This window comes from Camponotus floridanus, unplaced genomic scaffold (genome assembly GCF_003227725.1).
Source record: "Camponotus floridanus strain SB8 unplaced genomic scaffold, Cflo_v7.5 scaffold36, whole genome shotgun sequence".
NCBI classification, from domain to species: Eukaryota; Metazoa; Arthropoda; class Insecta; order Hymenoptera; family Formicidae; genus Camponotus; species Camponotus floridanus.
In genome coordinates, this window is record NW_020229503.1 from 39,564 (window position 1) to 61,986 (window position 22,423).

At 31.2% G+C, this 22,423-nt stretch overlaps 3 protein-coding genes across 6 annotated transcripts in view; 2 read left to right on the forward strand and 1 right to left on the reverse strand.

Moving 5' to 3' along the window:
- Positions 1–152: 152 nt before the first annotated feature.
- On the forward strand, positions 153–7,030 carry LOC105258385 (early endosome antigen 1; the record flags this gene model as incomplete). Its single annotated transcript, XM_025410968.1, is given in 17 exon segments — positions 153–578; positions 810–949; positions 1,026–1,330; positions 1,423–1,643; positions 1,722–1,826; positions 1,982–2,148; positions 2,212–2,388; positions 3,033–3,358; positions 3,514–3,701; positions 4,216–4,407; positions 5,047–5,326; positions 5,422–5,570; positions 5,669–5,770; positions 5,868–6,077; positions 6,151–6,333; positions 6,414–6,563; positions 6,649–7,030. Coding segments are annotated over 17 exon segments (3,510 nt in total), but the record flags the coding sequence as incomplete, so codon positions are not given.
- LOC105258384 (MATH and LRR domain-containing protein PFE0570w) lies at positions 4,250–13,959 on the reverse strand. Of its 3 annotated transcripts, none has more exons than XM_011269608.3 (7): positions 13,621–13,959; positions 12,135–12,546; positions 9,571–11,807; positions 8,516–9,319; positions 8,225–8,442; positions 7,497–7,651; positions 4,250–4,429 (listed from the first exon to the last, which is right to left on the reverse strand). In XM_011269608.3, exons 2-6 carry the CDS (start codon positions 12,535–12,537, stop codon positions 7,522–7,524), a joined length of 3,792 nt encoding a protein of 1,263 aa, XP_011267910.1. In that variant the 5' UTR covers positions 12,538–12,546; positions 13,621–13,959; the 3' UTR covers positions 4,250–4,429; positions 7,497–7,521. The 3 variants fall into 3 exon arrangements, with proteins under 3 accessions (XP_011267910.1, XP_011267912.1, XP_011267911.1); XM_011269610.3 differs by lacking the exon at positions 13,621–13,959 and adding an exon at positions 13,033–13,118; XM_011269609.3 differs by lacking the exon at positions 4,250–4,429 and adding an exon at positions 7,298–7,370.
- The window catches only part of LOC105258383 (ubiquitin-related modifier 1), an 86,913-nt gene continuing 77,681 nt past the window's right edge, over positions 13,192–22,423 (forward strand). Inside the window, exons 1-5 of one of the 2 annotated variants that reach the window (XM_011269606.3) lie at positions 13,192–13,499; positions 13,568–13,632; positions 13,701–13,782; positions 15,068–15,116; positions 18,410–18,481. In XM_011269606.3, coding sequence (XP_011267908.1) covers positions 13,456–13,499; positions 13,568–13,632; positions 13,701–13,782; positions 15,068–15,116; positions 18,410–18,478 — 309 coding nt within the window. In that variant the 5' untranslated portion in view covers positions 13,192–13,455 and the 3' untranslated portion in view covers positions 18,479–18,481. Of the gene's footprint in view, positions 13,500–13,567; positions 13,633–13,700; positions 13,783–15,067; positions 15,117–18,409; positions 18,599–22,423 lie in introns of those variants that run through there. The other variant, XM_020029744.2, reaches the window with a different exon arrangement.

Consider the following 22,423-nt stretch of genomic DNA (forward strand, 5'->3'; position numbering starts at 1 on the left):
ATTGTAATATTTTAATATTTTAATCATATCACATAATTATTACGTACATTAAAAATATATGTATATAATATATATATTTTAAATTATTTTACGTATATATATATATAAATGTTATGAAAATATAATTATTAATATAAAAAATATTATAAGATATAAGATTACAAAATGTTTCTGAAACTGATCAAAACTCTGTGTTGCAGAAACGACGACCGCATATAAAAAGTTATTCCCCTTCGCAAAAGTATTCTCATACACACGAACGTTTTCCGATTAAGGCGAGAAGCACTTACGATTCGAAGGGACGACATTCTAAACGGAGCTATTCAGAACTTCAACAAAACAATAAATATTATGGCACTACATCATGCTTGAAAGAAGACGCGTTTGGTTCGCTGGAATCTCTCTTCGACTTAAAAAAATCTTTGAATTTGCGTGATGCGTATCCATTAGCGTTCAATATCTGTAATGAAAAATTATTCAAAGTTTCTAATACCACAAAATCAGAACCTCTTATAGAAACGTTATTTTTGCAATCTTTTTCGCAACAGATCGACTCCGATCCGCATATTTTCAAACCGGTAATGTTATTGTATCATAAAAAACGTCATAAAACCTTAAGTGTTTTCAATCTTTATATTCGACTGATTATATATTTTATACTTTAAAAAATAATAAGATAAAGAGATATCCTTGTATAATAAAATTAATAATTAAACATACAATTAAATATCAAGCATACAATTAAACTGTATACTTGATATAATAAGATTAATCTATGCATGATATAATAAACATAATAATCTTTTCAGTATAAAGACTATGAAAGGACAAAAGAAGAGAATGTAAGAAATCAAATAAAAACAATTCAAAATTTCCAAACAAAAACGTCAACATCCGTGCGAAAATTACAGCAAAACAATTTAATTTACAATCAACAATATAATTCAATGTAACAATTTATTTATTCCTGTAGCATTTTTATATTCAATTAATTAATATTCTGAAATAATAATATACTTACATAGAAATATGGCCGAAATAGAAGACAGTGAAATATTAGAAGAACAACCTGAGAAAGAAAAGGAATCAATAGCTATCGTAGATGAAGCACCTACTACAATGATAGATCTTGCAGAGGATAAAACCGAAAAGAGAAATGAAAATGAAGACATAAGTAAAGACAAAGACAGAGTTGAAGAAGGTAAGATTGCAGAGGATAAAACCGAAAAGAGAAATGAAAATGAAGATGAAAGTAAAGACAAAGGCAGAGTTGAAGAAGATAAGATTGATGACACAATTAAAGATGAGGATAAAATTGAGAGAATAGAAGGTAAAAGTGACTTGAGAGAGATATCCTTATCCTATTCTAATCAATCTAATACTGCGAAAAATATACATTTTAATTGTTTAGAATAGAAATAGATAAATCTACCCACGATTGTTCAAAATTATTACAAGTATGATTTAAAATTGCAGACAAAATAATGAAATTTGATGAATTTGCAGATAATCAGATACCAACAATCATCTCACCTGTTTCAACTGAAGATATAATTAAAGAATTAAAAGAAATGAATGAGAAATGTATTATATTAGCAGAGGAGATTCAAAATCTGAAGCGTGAAGTTCAAGAGTTATTAGATGTATAATATTTCACACATTGTTATATATTTAATGAAAAACTTAATAATATTTATAATTCATTCTCTTTAATCTACTAGAAACCCGAATTAACAGAGGAAGACACGTTAATAATTCAAGAGAAGCAAGATATCCTCATGTCAAAAGTAGCTGAACTCGAACAGCTGACACAAAAACTTGAAAAAGTACTACAAAAATATATTTAGTAGTACAATTTTGGTAAATTATTTTACACATAATTGTATCTTTGCGACAAGCTCGACGCAAAATATAGTTCTGTAATGATGCATATTAGAAAAATGAGATAGAGATATATTCTAACAGATAATAAATATTACAGACACGAGAAAAGCTAAAACAAATTGAAGATGTAAGCGTCGAGATGGAAGAAGTTATAGAAGAAAAGGAAGAGGAAGTTGACAAGGAAAAAAAAGACATAGAACCCTTAAAAAGGATTCCCGAGGAGGATCGCTTTGAGTTACCGCAAATAGCCTACCCTGAAGATAAGTAAGTTAAAAATGCTAATTAATTGTGAGATATTTTCCAGCATTTATTTTTGTATGAAATCAGACTTCCAAGAGTGATTGTTTGCGGTTACACGGAAGATATGCTTCCAAAAATCGTCATAGCAGATGGCGAGCGAAAAGGGAGAGAAAAGTGTTTTGAAAAATTAACTGGAAAACTGACAGAATCCTTAACGATGCAAGAAAAACTAGTTAAGGAAAACGCACAACTGGAAGGGGGAAAGTATGCTCATTTCTTGCATATCATAAAGTCTAAACAAATATAAAACATAAAAATTTATAGATAAAATCTATACTACAAATAGAAAGATATAAATAGTTTAGTATTTAATTAAATCGCGGATAATTGGATAACATATATATATATATATATATATATATATATATATATATATATCAAACTTATTAACATTTTTTAATTAAATCTTATAATTAGATAAAAATTTACATATTAAAAACAGACAAATTTACGTAGAGTTAAATCTTATTTAAAATAATTACATTTGAATTAAAGAAAAGGATTTTCCCGATTAATTTTTTAAGAACACCCGGTTTACAAGAAATTTTTTAATAGTTGTTTTATTGGTGTAGAATAATAGAAAGTCGAAAAATGTTTGAAAGTTATACCGTTCCCTCGGCGACGATGTTTTCAAATATTGAAGCATGTCAATCATATGTCATTCATACGTAACCCGATATACCGATTTTATAACAATGAATTAAATGTGCAATTTGAAGATTTCATTTTTAAAGAAAAGTGTGTATTTTACAATATTTTGCTTAAATACTCCCTATTCTCGTCCGATTTTAAAATAAAGCAAACGGAAGATCACGAATACATGGAAAGCCGTGCTTTTCCGTAAACAGGTACAAGCTAGAGGAAGCCTTACTGGAGAAGGACACGGCTCTCGAGAGTTTACAGAGGAAGGTATGCGCCCTCCAGGCAGAAATGCGTATAATTGTCAAAGAGAATACGGAGCTGAGCCGTCAATTGTCCAATTTGAATCAGTTAGTGATTAGTTCTACCTGCTGTTACACCTGCCCAGGTGTTGCTTCGTCTCCCCCATTGACACCGCCATCATTACCTCCTCGTCCGCATGTCAGTACGCAACCTCAGGACGACGTTTACTGCCGATGCAAATGTTGTCTTCAGTTCGTTGATACTCTATCACCGACTACGGAAACCGCATGCAGTAAGACAGCTTATAATTACCAATAGTAGTCTGCCAGTTGAAAAATAATCTGATTAGAAGCTAATTAATTATATTAAATATTATATTATAATTATATAATAATAAATATTCTTGATAAATTCTTCTATTCATTATCTGAATGTTTAATCGATCAGATTCACCAAGGCTCACGGGAGGCGGCTCGAGAACGGACGATCGTTGTTTCGTAGATAACAATCCTTTGCAAAACGTGGAGATGTATTCCCGCGGTCCAGCTATTGTTAAGCCACCACTTCCTCGGGGACCGTGTCCCGCAGAACTGGAAGATAAACTCGCCACCTATGGTACTAGCACTAAACAACTGGTAAGTCTTAAGAACTGAGTAAATCATTATAATCTTTTTGAGGATAGTAAGTCGAGGACGATTTAAGAAAAATAATAAAAAATTTCCTTAAACACAATTTCAATATTTTTTTTATAAAAGATATGTGGTAACATCGTGGTACAAGCAGTGAGGAGAATAATTTTCGTACGTTCTAGATATATTTTCTATTTCTTCCTCTTCTAATTTATTCTCTTATAGTTCTGTTTGTGTATCAGCTACATAGAATAATAAAATCTATATATTCTATAATAATATATAATATAATATATAAATTGTATAGTATTTTAATAATATATTATAATATATTTATAATATATTATTTATAATATTTATAATATATTAATATATTTATTTTATATATATATAATTTATAATATTTATAATATAATATATTATAATATATTATAATATATTATACTAATGTTTATTATGCAAAAAGAGATTAATTGAGCGAATCTAAAGCTGCAATATGGCTTCATCTCGACTTCTTCAGGAACAACAGTTAGGTAGTATGGAAACCGAGGTACGTAATATGCAGATGGAGTTAGCGAATGTGCAACGAGAGCGGCAACAACTGGAACAACAACGTAAATTGCTCAAGTGTACTGGACCTTGTGCACCATGTGCTTGTTGTCCACCTCCACCCTCGACGTGTGTGACCCCGGGACTTGCGTTGAAAGGGCCTGCCGCTCAGATACCTGTAACACCTATACACTTTCCGATTATTTCTTACTTATATTCTCTAAGATTTTCAAACAATACAAGTTTCTATATTTATTTTGATATATATTTCATTTTATCGATATAATTCTATAATTCATATATTATATAAATTTATATATTATATAAATATATTATAAATATTATAAATAATATCAATAATATATTAATAATATACATACATACATACATACATACATACATACATACATACATACATACATACATATATATATATATATATATATATATATATATATAAAATAAATAAATATATTATAAATATTTTAAATAATAATATATTATAAATATAATGTATTATATAATTTATATATTATTTATATATTATTCTATAATTTATATATAATCAAACTATATTATTTATTTAGTTTGATTATATAGTTTGCATAATTATATATAATATATATATATATATATATATATATATATATATATATATATATAAACCATTTATTTATTTTCTTCATCATGCGAATGAATAAAAATTTATTAAATAGCAAGCAAATACATTTTTTTTGTCAAATATAGATGACTGCAACTGATTCCTGTACAAACGCAGCCATGGTAAGACTATAATGGGGAGAAAATTTCATTGACCACCTTGAATAAAATCACAGAATATCAATGATTTTAGAGCAGTGTTAGCGCTCAACAGCAATTACGCGATCTTCGCGAACAATATGCCCGTCTTCAGGATGATTATAAGAGCAAATTATGCGAGGTATCATGTATGAGAACAGAAGCGGAAAAGTTCAAACAGGATACGCGGGATGCAAAGGAAGAGAAAGAACGAATGGAGATAAAATTGATAGATGTTCAAGAACGGCTGAAGCTTTTAGAAACGGAAAGAGGAAAATTTGAAGGCAATATCTTTTTTTCTTTTATAGACGAAGTCTCATCTTTCACAACTTCATTTTAAATGTCTAAAATATATAAATACGAATTAATTTCAAAACAGGTCAAAAGGAACAACTCATCGAACAGGAACAGTCTTTAATGGTGGCGAAACAACGCTTTCGTGAAGCGCAGGATGAATTAGAGGAGCTTCGTTCTTTGATTCAGGATCAAGCTGCCCAACTGGAAGATTATCGCAATAAATATTTACAAGTCGGTACCGTTACGATTTATCAGTTAAATTTTATCAGACTTAATTATTCTCGAGCGTAAATAATTTTATAAAACTGAAAACAAACTAATTAAAATAGGCCCAGCAACAAGTTGAAGAACAGCGTCGACAGCTGGATCTTATGGAAATGGATAATGCACGAATGAATGAGAATGTAACTTTAGAAATTGGACGGGTTAAAGTATGTCAAACATTAATATTATTGTAATTTGTTATTTAGATCATTTAGAAAAATTCTTATTCTATAATATACATATGTATATATTAACATATAATAGAATCAATTTCAAGAAAAATTAGCCGAACTTGCACCGCTACCCGATATCCTGAAACAAATGCAAATAAAGATGCAAGAAGCGCAACAGATGCGCCTAGTCGCTGAACGCAACTGCGAAGATCTGTCACGGGAATTGCTAGGATGCAAGGATAAGATTCAAACTTTGCAAGATCAGTTAGACATGTTGCGTCCAGAACATCAGGCACTTCAGGTTGCAATTTATTAGCTTAATAAAAAAACTTAATAAACAAACAAAATTTTTGGTGAAAAATAATTGCTTGTAGGATAAAAAGAATCACGAATCCGCTAAATTCGAGGAGATAGAAAGAAAGTGCAGCGAGTTGCGACATGAAAATGAGAGAATGAAAAACACATTGGCACGATTTGACGAACAGGAAGCGCAGTTGCAAAAACGCATCGACGAGAAAATGCACGAGAACACGCAACTGTCGTCGATGTTGGAGCAGGTATGTTGTGTGCGTTGATTCTAAAATAATAAAGTATATGATAAAGTAAAGAGAAGAGCTGGATTTCCTTTTTATTTAAGATAAGAGAGGATTCTGCTCGGCAAGTAGCGAGAACGAAGGAACGATGCGAAACTATGCGAAGATCGATGCAAGGCCAGATCGCTGAAATGGAAAGACAATTAGCACAATGTAGAGCAACGGCACGTGCTGCTCAACGTGACAGAGATGAGGTAACAATTGCTGTTACGAGGTAAAAATTTTAACAGGGGCAATGATGTATCTATCACGGTTTGCTTTTCGTTTTAACGTATGTAGATCAGACAAAAGATGCAGAGTCAAATAAATAATTTGAACGAGGCATTTAAACACGCGCAAGGCCGCATAAAATCCTTACAAGGCCACGTAAATTATCTCAAGACTTCTTATAGTAATATCTTTCTCGGCCAAGGAGAAACACCGACAGGTGCTTTGCCAGCAGACGATTCCTGCGATTGCAACTATTAAAAACTACACATATAATTTTTCAATAATAATGATATATTTTTGTTTAACGTAACGAAATCGAAGTATACTATTTTGTTGCAGCACTTAAATCTCGTGCATTTATATTCTAAATAATATGACATCCTAATAAACAACTGAGAAAATTGATTGATAATTGTTATATCATCATCATTTTTATAAATATATGTGTAAATTTTAAACAATACATAAAATATAAAAAAGCAAAGCCAAAACCTATGTATTCATTATATAGTATAGTTGTTGATTTCATTATCATTAATATGGATTTATTTCATAGTCTAATTTTTTCATATAGAAAAAAATGCTATGTATACAGATATAACAAAGCATTAATTTATCAGAAACTTTAACAAAAATTAGCATGTATATTATTAGAAATGCATATTGAATGAATATTCCTTTTTCATTACATATATATTTTTATTTAACAAACTTTCACTATATTTATAAGCATTGAAGTAAAAGAATGTAGCATATGATAGTACTGCAATAATTGATTAAAGGAAAACAAGCTGAAAGAAGTGAAATATATATAGTATATGAAATAGAATGTCACAATATTGCAATTACCAATTAAAAAAAAAACGAATTGTGAAAATTCAGATAAGATGATATATGTACATATGAAAAAGAAATACCTAACATTCAGAGATATGAATTCCTTTAGTTCGCATCTGAATGAAGCATATTGAGCATATTAAGAATAGCATCCGAACGCGATCGCACTCTTTCCATTTCTACTCGAAATTCCTCCAGCTGAGATTCAATTCGCTGTGCATAAGCATGACAGCATCTGTAAACCAATATAAAATGATTTTAATAATAACTTAAATAAATGTAATAACTTAAATAAATGAATAAGAAAAAAAATATATATATTTAAGTTATAATTATATATATATATATATATATATATATATATATATAATATATATATAAAATTTATTCATTTAAGTTATTATATACATATACATATATAATAACTTAATATATATATATACATATATATATATACATATATAATAACTTAAATGAATAAATTGTACAATAATATGTGATATACAGTAATAATTATATACAGTAATATATAACATTATTATTTATCAAATTTAGCCAATTTTTTTGTTAACACAACTTGAAATTTTGTGCTTTCATAAAAATTAACATCCATGTATATACATATACATACACATATATACATATATATGTGTATACATATATATGTATACACATTAACAAAAAAATTGACTAAATTTTATAAATAATAATATTATATATTACTGTATATAATTATTACTGTATATCACATATTATTGTATATAATATTGGAAAAGTTGTTGAGAAATATTTGTTTATGAAAATATACCTTCCAACAGGTTGTCCTGAGTTTGAACATGATGGTTCCGGAGATGTACATGACGAAATTTTGATTTGTTGAGGACAATTCGTTAAATAACATTCCTTCTTGTGCATAAAGTTTTTGTTACTATTAGATGGATTGGAATTGTAACAATCTCCGCATCCTCGTATGAGGTCCATTAGGAGTCCTCGCACTCTTTTCCCACTTAATCTTCGTCGTCTTGTCTAAGAGAAAAGAAAATATATAGTTATAATCGCGAATCCTTATAAAATATTCAAATAGAATTATGCAACTTACCTCTGGTGTTTCGCTACATTGTTTTAATGTTATTAATGGTTCTTCGTCACGTAAATTAGGAGAAAGATGATTACACGACTCGTTACAATCTCGATCTATACTTATTGATTGCGGCTCACATGTACAAGTCTCTTTCAATGTGTTACAACATTTATGACTCTCTTGACAAGTTTCTCTTGGATCATGTAGCGTGTCATGATATGCTGCTGTTTGACATTTATACGTAGGTTCTTCTATGGTAGAATTAACAATATTTTTATGTAAATGCTTGTTAGGTTGTAGGTTTCTTGAAAAACTTCGCCGATGTTCCTTGGTGTTTAGTTTTTCTTTGCTACAATTAAAATTATCTTCAAACTTCTGTTTTTCTTTATGTAAGGAACAATTCTGCTCTAATAAATCTACATTATGAATGCAACAGGAATGTAATTTTTCTTGGTCATGTGTTTGTTTATGTTTTGAACATTCTTTATGATCTTTTGACAATTCATAATCTTCGCAAGAGGAAACACATATGCTTGGATTAAGTAGGGTATTTGCATGTGCTTTCTGTGCATCTGTTGAACAGGATGCTTTTGCCATATTAAATGAAGGTGAATGTGTGCATGAAAAATTAGACACGGCTGAAGAGAGGTCAAATGTAGGAGGAGTTTTACATTTTTTACTTGTCGAACATACTAAATTATTGCCATTAAACCTGGTATGTGGTGTCTTTTGTAAGCAAAAACATTTTTTATCATTTATCCCTTTAGTAGATATTTCTATCTCATTTTCTATTCCAGTTTCGGCTGTCGATTCTTGACTGATCTGAAAAAAACATTTTAGAATAATTATGAGGCAAAATCTTAGAATATTTATGTATATCTTGTAATATATATAATTATATAATATAATATATATGATATATGTAATTATAATATAATTATAATATATATATATGTAATATAATTATATAATTTTATAAATTATAATATAATTTGATTACACACACACACACACACGCGCGCGCGCGCGCGCACACACACACATATATATATAAAATTTGTAAAGTTACTTACTTCTTTTCCCCAAATGTTGATTGTTCCATTAATTTCAGACATTCTTACTTCTATATTACCAACTATGTATGGACCACCTTCTCGTCTTTTTTCATTAACAGTCTTTTCTTTTGCAGGTTCTTTTGCTATGATTAGAAAACTATGATCTTTACTATTTTCACTCTCGTGATATACGAAGCATTTTACATTATCATCTTGATCATCAGACATTTCCATATTTTCTTCCATAGAAGCAGAAGTTTCTAATTGGCTTGTGTTGATATTAAAAGAATTTTCTTGTGATTCCACTTTCTCTTTTACCAAATCACATGGATGCTTAAACTGTGAATCATTAGGTAAATTATTTAACTTTAGATGTGATTCTGTAGCAGTTTCATAAGCTTTGGAAGATAGAAAACTAGATGGTTCAATATCCTCAATCTTTCTTTTTTTAGAGCTAGATGGTCGACAACTACCATTGACAACTTGACATCTACCATCATCATTTTGCAGTTCTGTCATTGAATTTTCACTTAATCTTCTCTTTGAATTTTGTACCAAAGGACTTTCTAATTTTGTTTTTCCTTGTGTAATATTTGAAAGAGTTTGTAAGATTCGGGACGAAGTAATAAATGTGCGAGATAGTGATCGAGTTGTTTTTGCTGGTGTACCATTGGTCAACATTATACTATCATCAGAATGTAACGTTTTTACTGCTTCAGGTGGTTTCATCGATATCGATAAATTACAAGCGCCATCACTCCACTGATCTATAGAGCTTAATGTCGAGGCGACACTATTACCTAATATTTTATTATTAGATTGCTTTATGTGTGTAGATTCTGCTTCCTTGTGGTGTTTTTCAGGTGCAATTGTTTTAATGTCATCTGTTTGAATTGATGCAACTTTCTGTTCTGGAGGTTTGCTTTTCTTCTCATATTTTGCTAAAGATTTCTTCAGCTCTTTTATTTTGTCTTTTAATTTTATATTCTCCATAACTTGTTCGTGAAATGCATTGAACAACTTATCATGTCTTACATCTCTTTCATATAACTCATTTTTTAATGTGGCAATATAGTTCTGGATTTTTTCATTTATCTTGCCTGAGCTTACTTGCTCGTTATTATTTTTTATTTCATCTGACATTGTCTTAATGCTCTTAATGTTTTCAATTTTTAAGAGACAAGTTGTATCATCATTATTTATGGACATATCCATCAGCTCTGCATTATTGTATGTTTCAGGTTGAATATTTTCTTGCTTAGTAACATGTGCATTTTTATTTAGATCAATTTTTTGACTAGGATTAGAAATGTTGTGCACAAATTCCTCACAATTTAATGTATGTGAATTAAAAAGTACTGTTGATTCTTCTTGATGACCATTTGGAATAGAAGATGGCTGCATAGCATTTTCATAATGTGAGACTTCTTCATTAAAAGTTGCTGCTTCAGGAAAATTAAGCTTTAATTGTTTGTCTTCAACTGTTCCATTCTGTTTTTGCATCTTTTTTGTAATGTTCAAAGGATCTCTTTCATCCTGTGTAGATTCCTCATGTATCGATTCTAAATAATTTTTATTATCTTGACCATTTAATATTGGAGAAGTACTGAAAGTTATTTTATCTCCCTCACATGCTTCTGCGGTTTCCAACTCTTTAATTGTTCTTTCGGCATAATCTTTTATTGTCTTGTTGGTTACTGTAAGCTTTGTCTCTTTTACATCATTGTTCTTATGGTTAGTGTTACTTTTGTTATGAATCGTATCTTCCTGATTCTGCTTCATATGATTTTCTGCGGAACGTCTATTTTGTTCTTTTACATCTTTAATATAAAGTTTGACTTTGCTTTGTACATGATGATATTTTTCTGATGTCGACTGCTTTTTCTGTAACACGGAATACATTATAGGCTCTTGTGCAACGTTCATAAATTTCTTATTATATGGATCACACAAATATTTTCTTTGTATATATTCAATTTTGTTCTTGGACATATTCAAGTCTTGAAGAGAAAGACTCTTTTCCTTGTCAGGATATTTTAGTCTTCTATTTAAGACAAAATCATCAGATCTTCCATCACAATACAGCTCGAAATTATTATCCATTGTATCATCATCATGTATTTGTCGTAAACATTTTTCATCATCCCTTTTATCCATCTCATCATCTTCATCCTCATCTTCTTCGTCCATCAAATGTCTCCTATTACCTGAATCTTCTGGATCCAATTCATTGTCAAGCTCCAAATTTCCCATATCTATGTAAATAATACAATAATTATGATTAAATTGTGTATATATGTACATATATATATTAATGATTATTTCATATATAACTTTGTAAAACTAAGCGCAAAAATTATATAATTATCGATGTTACAAATATAAGATAAATAGCTAATTTCGTCAAACCTTTGACGATGTTCAAATCGTTTCAAATCGGGAAATATAGTCGATATACACGAGATTGCTTAATTTATTTAATTTTAAGAAGGCTTGACAAAGTTATAGCCATTTACCTTACTAATTATTTATTTGAGAAAACAATATATGCTAAGTTGATTTAATTCTGTGTATTACTTTACCATCAGTGTCGCCATCGTATTCATCTTCGTCGTCTTCATCATTATAAGGATGCTGATCCATATCCTCTTCGGATGACAAAACGTACACACTGCTTGGCGCCTGATTATCACTATGATAAGGACTTTGACTACAATCTTCCTCCATCTCCTGGGACATGTTCTCCTGGGACATGCTCTCCTGGGGCATATTCTCCTGCTGTTTCGCGTTGACGACGTCCGAGTCGTCGCGTCTCGACGTGCTGGACACGCTGATGTACGTCGGCATCTCCTCGTCCTCCAGCATAGCCGCGTCTGTTCGATTCATTAATTTCACCTCGCTCTTGGACGAATCGTTCGGAAGATCCTCTATCGTCTTCGTCTCCGCCTCGTTGTCGTCGGGCGGGTGTTCGCTGTTGTCCGACATCGTGGGGAGCTACGGGAAGGAATCACAGATTTTTTTTAGCGAACGATGACACTTGGGGTCCGAGGACAATCGCGGCGATATCCGTTCGCGATTTATTCCCGATCGAGTCGCTCGCCGGCGAAGTTTACGTGGCGCGTGCGATGGAAGGCACTCTTTCGTCAGCCGCCATTACACGGAACACACTAAGCGATATCTCCTTCGTGATAATCCAACGCGGGAGAGAGGTTGCTCTATCGATTTGCTTACATCGCGTCGCGAATAAATTTGGAGCGCTCTTACGCTTCGACGAGACGAGCTGTTAGCGAAGGAAATTCGTACACTAGGTGAACCCTTTTTTCCGATATCGAGTCGTAATCCCCGCAAGATTAATGACCCTCACATCGCAGGGCCGTACGTATCACGTGATAACCAAGCGATCGCATTTTACCTCGTCTGGGAATTTATTTGATTATTTACCGTCACTTCGATCGAAGGTTAAATCATTCAAATAATTACCTGAAGAAATTTATTAATTAATTCTAGGAGGAAACGTAGCTTTTTCCGCGTATCGCGCGACAAGCGCCTCAAACGTCAAACTCAACGTCACTGGCGCGCATGCGCGCGCCTCCAAACGTCAACTCAAACGTCACTGGCGCGCATGCGCGCGCCGCCGAGCGTCGCGGAAAATCGCAGGAAAATCTCTTTTGATTTTATTTCATCGCAGCAATCGATCCTCCCTCGATGTATATATATTCGTGCACATATATATGTGCGATTGAGAGTTGAGGCACCTTTGTTTTTTTTTTTATTCAATGTTGATCCCGTGAACACGCGAATCAGACGCAATAAACAGCGGAAACGTCGTGACGTCGAAGCGCCGATCATTCTTGGAACACGCGCGCAGAAATTCTATTCTAACCTCTACTCCATCCCTCGACGATGTCATCGAGCGTCGCTGGACTATCTGTCACCGTCGAGTTCGGGTAAGGTCGAAAAAAAATAATTTACCGTCCTCGAAAAACGGGATAAATCACTCGTATCGTGCTTGCAGGGGTGGGGCGGAATTACTGTTCGACAAGAAGAAGAGGCACGAGCTGAACTTACCTGGCGATGAATGTGAGTAGGCCGCGTTAAAAAGACGCGCGATTCGATTTATCCCTCGCTAACGACACGAAAATCCCCAGGGACCCTGAAGCGACTGCTGTTCTGGTTAAGAGATAACCTCCTGACGGAGCGGCCGGAACTCTTCATGCAAGGTGACACGGTGTAAGTTCGTCTGCCGATTATATATCTGTCCACGCGTTCGTCGCAATCGCGTTAATCACGTCCGTTCGAGCCTCAATAGCCGTCTCGACGAGCTCGCGATATCACTATTGCGATGCAACGCGATCCGAGAACGTAAACGTTATTACTGTCGTAAATCGACCGATACCGCGACCAAAATGGCGGCCTGGTTGTTGGCATCGATCCACAGATGTCGACACTATGTCCGATTCGCGGTAACTTCGGACTGAGGTGGAGCTCGACCGACCAATCAGAGGGGGCAAGATTTACTCGTCCTGATTGGTCGACCGAACGATGCTGGATTTAGAGCAAATTTTCGAACGCAGTCAAGGATTTGCATTTGAGTGTAATGTTATTTTCTCCTCGTATGAATAATGTCTCAAGTGGAGAAGGTCAATCGTATTTAAAAATGTCAAATGTCAGGTATGGAAAAAATGAAGTGCAGAAAGTTATTAATGTAAGAAACTCTTTGTTCTTTTTTATACTGATGATTGACCATTTTTTGTGCACGATGGCTGTAACATTTAAGAATAATAGAAATTTATATTTATATTTCAAAAATATTTATAAATTTTATTATGAAATTATTTTTTATTATGAAAATATCTGATATTCGGGCAGAAAGAATGTCAAATATCAGGTATGAAAAAAATGAAGTGTAAAAAGTTATTAATGTAAGAGACTCTTTATTCTTTTTTATACTGATGATTGACCATTTTTTGTGCACGATGGCTGTAACATTTCAGAATAATAGAAATTTATATTTATATTTCATAAAAATATTTATAAATTTTATTATGAAATTATTTTTTATTATGAAAATATCTGATACTCGGGCAGATATCAAGGCAAACCATACAACACAGACTGTATTGTTGTAATGTTATAACAATAATATTGCTGCAATATTCCATGCTGTATGAGAAGTTAAAATTATTAGAGATAATTCAAAAGATGGTGTATATAATAATAATATAATGAATCTTATAAAAAAAATATGATGGCGCCGCGATCTGTCGACAACTTCATATCGATCGGCCATATTGATATTTCGCATTCGTCATCATGTTTTGCGCGGTAAAAGATCGCGGTGCGGAAACGCGAGTTTGTTCGCTTCTAGTTTCGTTAACTTCCGTCCGTTTTGTTAACTTTCCGGTAATTGGGAGAGAGCGTTAATGCGAAATTCGTAAGTTTTTAATACACAATACGGTAGTTGTAGGAGAATCGCGTAACTCGATTTAACAAGTTTGCCTCTTGCTTGTTGTAGGAGGCCGGGAATTCTTATTCTGGTAAACGACGCCGACTGGGAGTTGCTGGTGAGTGTTTGTTGCATTTCTGTTTGAATATTTTCACGGACATCTACAGATGTTTGTAAGAGACGATAAGAAAACTTTATATAATTATCGTAAATCTTAAAGTACATCTTAGCGAAAGAGTCTCGCATAATATATACATTATATAGTTATTTTTTCGCTACCGGATACGTTTCTAACCAGGCGTTTTACAGATAATAAATAAATTTGAGATTAATGTTTTTTTAATAAAAATTATCTACAAAAATAATTCTTTGATGTGAAAATTAATATGAAATAAAAGCGATGTGAGAATATTTTTTGATATGAAAATTAAAGAACATTTTTAATTATTATTATTAATATTTAATATTTATTTATAATTTAATTTTTGCTGTTATATGCTATTTATGCATTAGTTTATTAATTAGCTAACTTTCTTTTTATTAATTAATTAGTTAACTTTCTTTTTATATTTCTTACAAATGAAATATGAAAATTATAATATCCAATATCTAATCATCGTCAAATTTTATATTGCATGTATATAAAATCATAAATAACCATAAAATAACCATAAACATTTCTATAAAAGAAATAGAATAAACTAAAAATTATTTACTTGTTAGACTTTTTTTATATAATAATTATTTAGCATTTGAGTTTTTTATTGGAAAATTAAATAGCTGATTTATTTACAATTTTATTATTATTTGAAATTATTATTTAAAATTTTTATTCAAGATGAATGTTTTTGTGTATGAATTTCAAAAGTATATTGGGTTATTATAACTTTATCCTTCTCTGAAGAAAATTTTTAAAATATAAATTTCTTAATGCCTAGCGAGAATCACAGACCAATTTAAATTTGAAAAGAATTTGAATAGACTATTTAACTTTTTAAGTCGTCATGTTACGAAAAATTAATGCACCATGTTTGGCGAATGAATTTTTTAAATACAATATTTTTATATTCTCAATTTTTGTGGAATTATTAAAAAATACATTAGTAGAGAAAAAATATACACGCGTTTAAATGTCAAATATATTTAAAAAACGACATTTATTTATATGCAATTTTGTTTAACTTTTCGTATAAATTTGCTTGTAGGTAATTGAGTTGTTTTGACATTTATTTTATATAATTTATATAATATTATTTTTATTACTTTTCTTTTACGTCATTTTTAAAGAGGAGAATATAATTGCGAAATCATATGGTAAAACTATTTATCTTTATGTTTCTTCTCAACACTGAGTTAATATTTTAATTGATGTTTTTTGCAGAGTAAAAGTTTTTTTGAATTTTTATTATGATTTAAATAAAAATCAATTCTTTTGTCGACTTTGATTATTTATAACTTTTAATAAAATTACAATTTTTTTTAAACTAAATGATTAAATCATAATTTATTTCTAAACAGAAAAAGATAATGAAAATTCAACCAATAAATTCGAGCCAAACTACACATGAAAGTTTGAGAATATGATTTTATAGAAGAGCATTTCAAAGATTTTGATAAATTTTTTAAAAAATTATTTTATAAAATTAAAATTTCTCAAAAATAATTTTTTTAATAAAAAAAATTTTGATCTTTATTTTTAACCGCACTTTCTCTTCCAAGATGCATATCTCATAATAAGGACTCGTAAACATTAGAATCAAGAAACATCGGCTTTAAAATACAATAGATCTAGATATTATTGAAAGCAAAGACTCTCTGAAGTGAAATTGCTAAGGAGAAGAAAAATACACGAAAGACGATATCGTGAAAACAAGTGCATAAATATCTAGCGGAGCTTTTAAAGTTGGGCTTTACGGTTAATAAAACCAAGAATTCGATTGCGGTTTGCGAGTGCCGAGAGATTGCCGAGCGGCGGTTTAAAATATTAATCTCAAAGGCGCGAAGAAGTGCACGGTGCGGGGGCGGACGACATCCCTCGTCGTGCAATATTTCTTTCCCCGCGCCAACCTTCCCGACAGTAAGGTAGGTGACGCACGGCCTGTGTTCCTGGCGTCTGACAAACGGGATACCCCGTGACCGGTTTTTACAAACGGCATAATCGGCCTGTCGACCGCCATCGCCATCGCCGACGTCGCTTACGCGGTAGATACGCGGGGGTGCGGGATAACGGAGCGACTCCGGACGCTGAAAGGGCGCAAATGACCTCGGTTTGCCACACCCACGGAGAGAATTATCATTTTAAATTTGTAAATGTACACGTCGCGGATATTAGGAGGAGAGAAAGAGAGAGACGCGGTTCTCTTCTCGCGCTCGAGCGGGAAGATGCTGCGGTAGAAAGGAACGAGGGATAAGATGATGGCTCCGGCCATTATTATGATAATACTGCCGCTTCTCCGCTTCGGCTTTTGCGTTTCCGCATCTTTTCGCTCTGGCCATCTTCTCCTCAAGACGCACGTATAGTAATATATGTCGTCCTTTCTCCCTCTTCTTTCTTCTTTCTCTCTTTTCCTGCAACATAGTCTTGATGAATATTCGAGATGAATTTTCCGGATTACGCATAATATGCTCGCTGTCGATAGCGAAGAGATATTATTACAAAAGCGCGAGCTTAAGAATGAAGTCTTCGTTAAAGATAGTGTTTTCATTTGATAACACGTATGTAATAATATGTCCTAGATTTATTGATGGTTTTTTATTTACGGATTTCTTATTAATGCGACTCGAATCATAGGTTTTTTCTCAATGGGACTATCGAGGGATTTTTAAATCATAAATAATTTAATAAATTAAAATTGAATCATAAATATTAAAAAATTAAAATATTAAAATATTTAAATCATAAATAATTTAATAAATTAAAATAAATAATTTACAAGGACTTCAAAACTAAATTTTTAGAATTGCAGATAAATACGACAGATATTTTATTTTAAGTAAACTTTAACATAAAATGTAAAAGTTTTAAAATTGATTGATATTTGATTGGATAAATTTAATAGATACTCAAGTCACAATTTCTAACATTGAATTAGAAGAAATGAAAGAAATTAAATGTCACACTTTCTAAATTTTCTTTTCTCTCATTTTCTCTTTTTAAAGTAAAATATTAAAAATTCCAAATTAAGACTTCTTTATTTCTTTTAATATAACTTTTATTAAAAAGAAAAGTTGAATATATATTTTAAATTTTTTAAAGAATACGAACATTAAATTTTTTAAAGAATATATAAATGTACATTTGATAAAATATTTTCTTAAAATTTCTTGTCATATAATTTCGCAGTGAGTTTTAATCATGTTTCACGCCGCTTTCGATTGATTAAAAATATTTAAAAAATTTAATTTTTTCAGGGTGAAGGCGATTATAAACTATGTCCGCGGGATAAGATTCTCTTCATCTCAACATTACATGGAGGATAGAAGGTACCATATTTTTAATATATTGAAAATCCACAATAAGTGCGATTCACTCATATTTCATGGAATTTTTTTTTATATAGTATATAAAGAATTTTATATGTATTTCAAGTCGAGAGAATAAAATAAGAGAGAATAAAATAATATTTTTCCCATAGAATATGTGATCAGAATTTTAATAATAATTATGATATTAGATTATTAAAAAAAAACACTCGTTTTGTCTTGCAATTTGACTATTAAAACAAATATTGTTTTTTCAATATTATTAGATTTGGCTAATTTTTGAAAATTTAACTTACAGATATTTTGAATGACATTAATTTATAAATTAATCTGAGTGCATAATAAATGAATAAACACGTTGTGTACATAATAAACTGATATTTTTAAATTGCATTAATTAGTAGTCACGTACACAATTTAATTTTATTTTCGGTCACGTGTGAATTGTGCATATTTCCTTTGTTGATTTAATGTTTCCATTTTATAAAAAAATATAACGTGATATATAAAGCGAGGTATTCATTCGAATATTTTGTTTATGAGAATCGTGTATGATGTATATTTGATGGATATTTAATTAAACGTAAATTCATATAAACTTAAAAAAGTTTCTCTTCGATAAATTGAGAAGCTTTGTAGACAAATAAAAGATTTTTTTTTGTATGCTTTATGTTACATAAAATATTTTTGAAGTCTATGAAATTATTTTTTATCAACTTAATGCAATTCAAACTAACTCAGAATGAATTCAAACTAACTAATTATTTTTTATCATGTTTTTCTTTTCACTGAGGCATTTTAGCCAGTTTTAAAGGAAGATATTATCATATTATTTTTTGAAACCATTCATCCTCTTCCTAATTTCCTAGTTGTAAGTTTTTTGATGCAATTTGATAACAATGCATATCTCTTATACATATAAAGTTGAATAACTTTATATATGGCGCAACAATTGCGTAACAACATATGGTATAGCTCTCTTTTATGTTAAAACGAAAAACTTAAATGAAAATCGAAAAGGAGAAGGAAAATTTTGTAGCAAGATCTGTGAAATCGCCTAATTATGTGTATTATAACAGTAAATATATTTAATAGGATTTGATTGATTTAGGAGTGTCAGAGGAACATAGGATATAATATCCCGAAGTTTTTGAAGCTAAAATTTTATATAATCGAATATTTATCTCATTGCTATCATTTTTTAATTTTCATTTATATATATTTATTGTATAAAATAGATTTATATATCTATAATATTATATATTTAGTGAAAAATTTAAAATATTAACGATTTAGAAAGAAATTTTTTATATTTATTTAAATATAAATTATTCTGTTTGGCATTACAGATAACTAAAAACAATTGGTATTCTTGGAGTCTAATGATACTTTTTAGAGCTGTTGTAAAAAAAACTGCATACTAATACAGTAAATACTAAATATAATCCATAAGCGTGTTACATAAAGAATATTAATATATTCTATGCATATAGCTTTATAGTACAGATATATTTGACTGCTTAAAACCGAATGAACGAGCACAAACGAATATCAGCAAACGAGCTCGCAAAGACATTAATTATGTTTCATTTTTTAAAATAGTGTTTTATAAAATTAATGTTTATTGGTATAAAATAATTGTTTATAAAATTATAAATTAAAATGACGCTTCTACTGACATTTGCTGATATTTGGTGATTTTTATATTCTTTCCTCTTGATCTACATCTGACTCACATTAGCCCACCTTCTTAAAAGATGCAATGATTGACACTTCCAAATAATACAAGTAAATAATTTCTGATTAAAGCGCAGGCGGCTGTATTTATGCAAATCGCGAAATCGTAGCCGTGCCTCGTTAATCGAAATCATAGTTAGGACATAATTTATTTTTAAAATAATGTTCTATAAAATTAATGAAATGTATAAAATAATTGTTTATAAAATTATAAATTAAAATGACACTTCTACTGACATTTGCTGATATTCGGTGATTTTTACATTTTTTCCTCTTGATCTACATCTGGCTTACATTAGCCCACCTTCTTAAAAGATGCAATGATTGACACTTCCAAATAATACAAGTAAATAATTTCTGATTAAAGCGCAGGCGGCTGTATTTATGCAAATCGCGAAATCGTAGCCGTGCCTCGTTAATCGAAATCATAGTTAGGACATAACTTATTTTTAAAATAATGTTCTATAAAATTAATGAAATGTATAAAATAATTGTTTATAAAATTATAAATTAAAATGACGCTTCTACTGACATTTGCTGATATTTGGTGATTTTTATATTCTTTCCTCTTGATCTACATCTGACTCACATTAGCCCACCTTCTTAAAAGATGCAATGATTGACTCTTCCAAATAATATAGTTAAATAATTTCTGATTAAAGCGCAGGCAGCTGTACTTATGCAAATCGCGAAATCGTAGCCGCGTCTCGTTAATCGAAATCATAGTTAGGACATAACTCATTTTTAAAATAATGTTCTATAAATTAATGAAATTAAAATAATTGTTTATAAAATTATAAATTAAAATGACACTTCTACTGATATTTGCTGATATTCGGTGATTTTTATATTTTTTCCTCTTGATCTACATCTGGCTCACATTAGCCCATCTTCTTAAAAGATGCAATGATTGACTCTTCCAAATAATATAGTTAAATAATTTCTGATTAAAGCGCAGGCAGCTGTACTTATGCAAATCGCGAAATCGTAGCCGCGTCTCGTTAATCGAAATCATAGTTAGGACATAACTCATTTTTAAAATAATGTTCTATAAAATTAATGAAATGTATAAAATAATTGTTTATAAAATTATAAATTAAAATGACGCTTCTACTGATATTTGCTGATATTCGGTGATTTTTATATTTTTTCCTCTTGATCTACATCTGGCTCACATTAGCCCACCTTCTTAAAAGATGCAATGATTGACTCTTCCAAATAATATAGTTAAATAATTTCTGATTAAAGCGCAGGCAGCTGTACTTATGCAAATCGCGAAATCGTAGCCGCGTCTCGTTAATCGAAATCATAGTTAGGACATAACTCATTTTTAAAATAATGTTCTATAAAATTAATGAAATGTATAAAATAATTGTTTATAAAATTATAAATTAAAATGACGCTTCTACTGATATTTGCTGATATTCGGTGATTTTTATATTTTTTCCTCTTGATCTACATCTGGCTCACATTAGCCCACCTTCTTAAAAGATGCAATGATTGACTCTTCCAAATAATATACAATAGTTAAATAATTTCTGATTAAAGCGCAGGCAGCTGTATTTATGCAAATCGCGAAATCGTAGCCTCGTTAATCGAAATCATAGTTAGGACATAACTCTATGAAATAGATTTCCACGCGATACCCGAGGAACCAATCGTTGACGGTGGATCGATAGGATCCGCCACCACCTGCATCTAGTATAATAATCTAGCGATACACAATGGCGCCAATTAATCACGTGCATGAGCTCCGCATAAAATCGGGGAAAAAGATCCTAACGAGCGTCGATCATAAACGACCGATATGTAGCGGATATTCCTCTCCTCCCCCGCGTGCCTTCCGATCTTTCTCACATGTGTGTGTGTGTGTGTGTACGTGTTTACAGGCGTCGCTCGTGTGTGCGTCGAGTATGCGAAACGCATCCTCCTATCAACGAGAACCTGAGTGTGTCGCAATCGCTAATGGCCTGGCGGGGTTGGATGGTCCAGTGATTAATTGTGTCACCCATGATTACATTACGGACGCGCGCTGCGGATCCACTATATTATATACGGCCATATACGTGCGTGTAGCGGGCGGATTGCATGTTTGCAGGAGGAAACGCTCGTGTACGTGCCTGTAACAAGTCGACCAGGCTGCGGGAAACGTGCGTCCCGGCGGAAACGTACGTCCAGCCCGCTAATCTGCAATCGCAAGGTGCA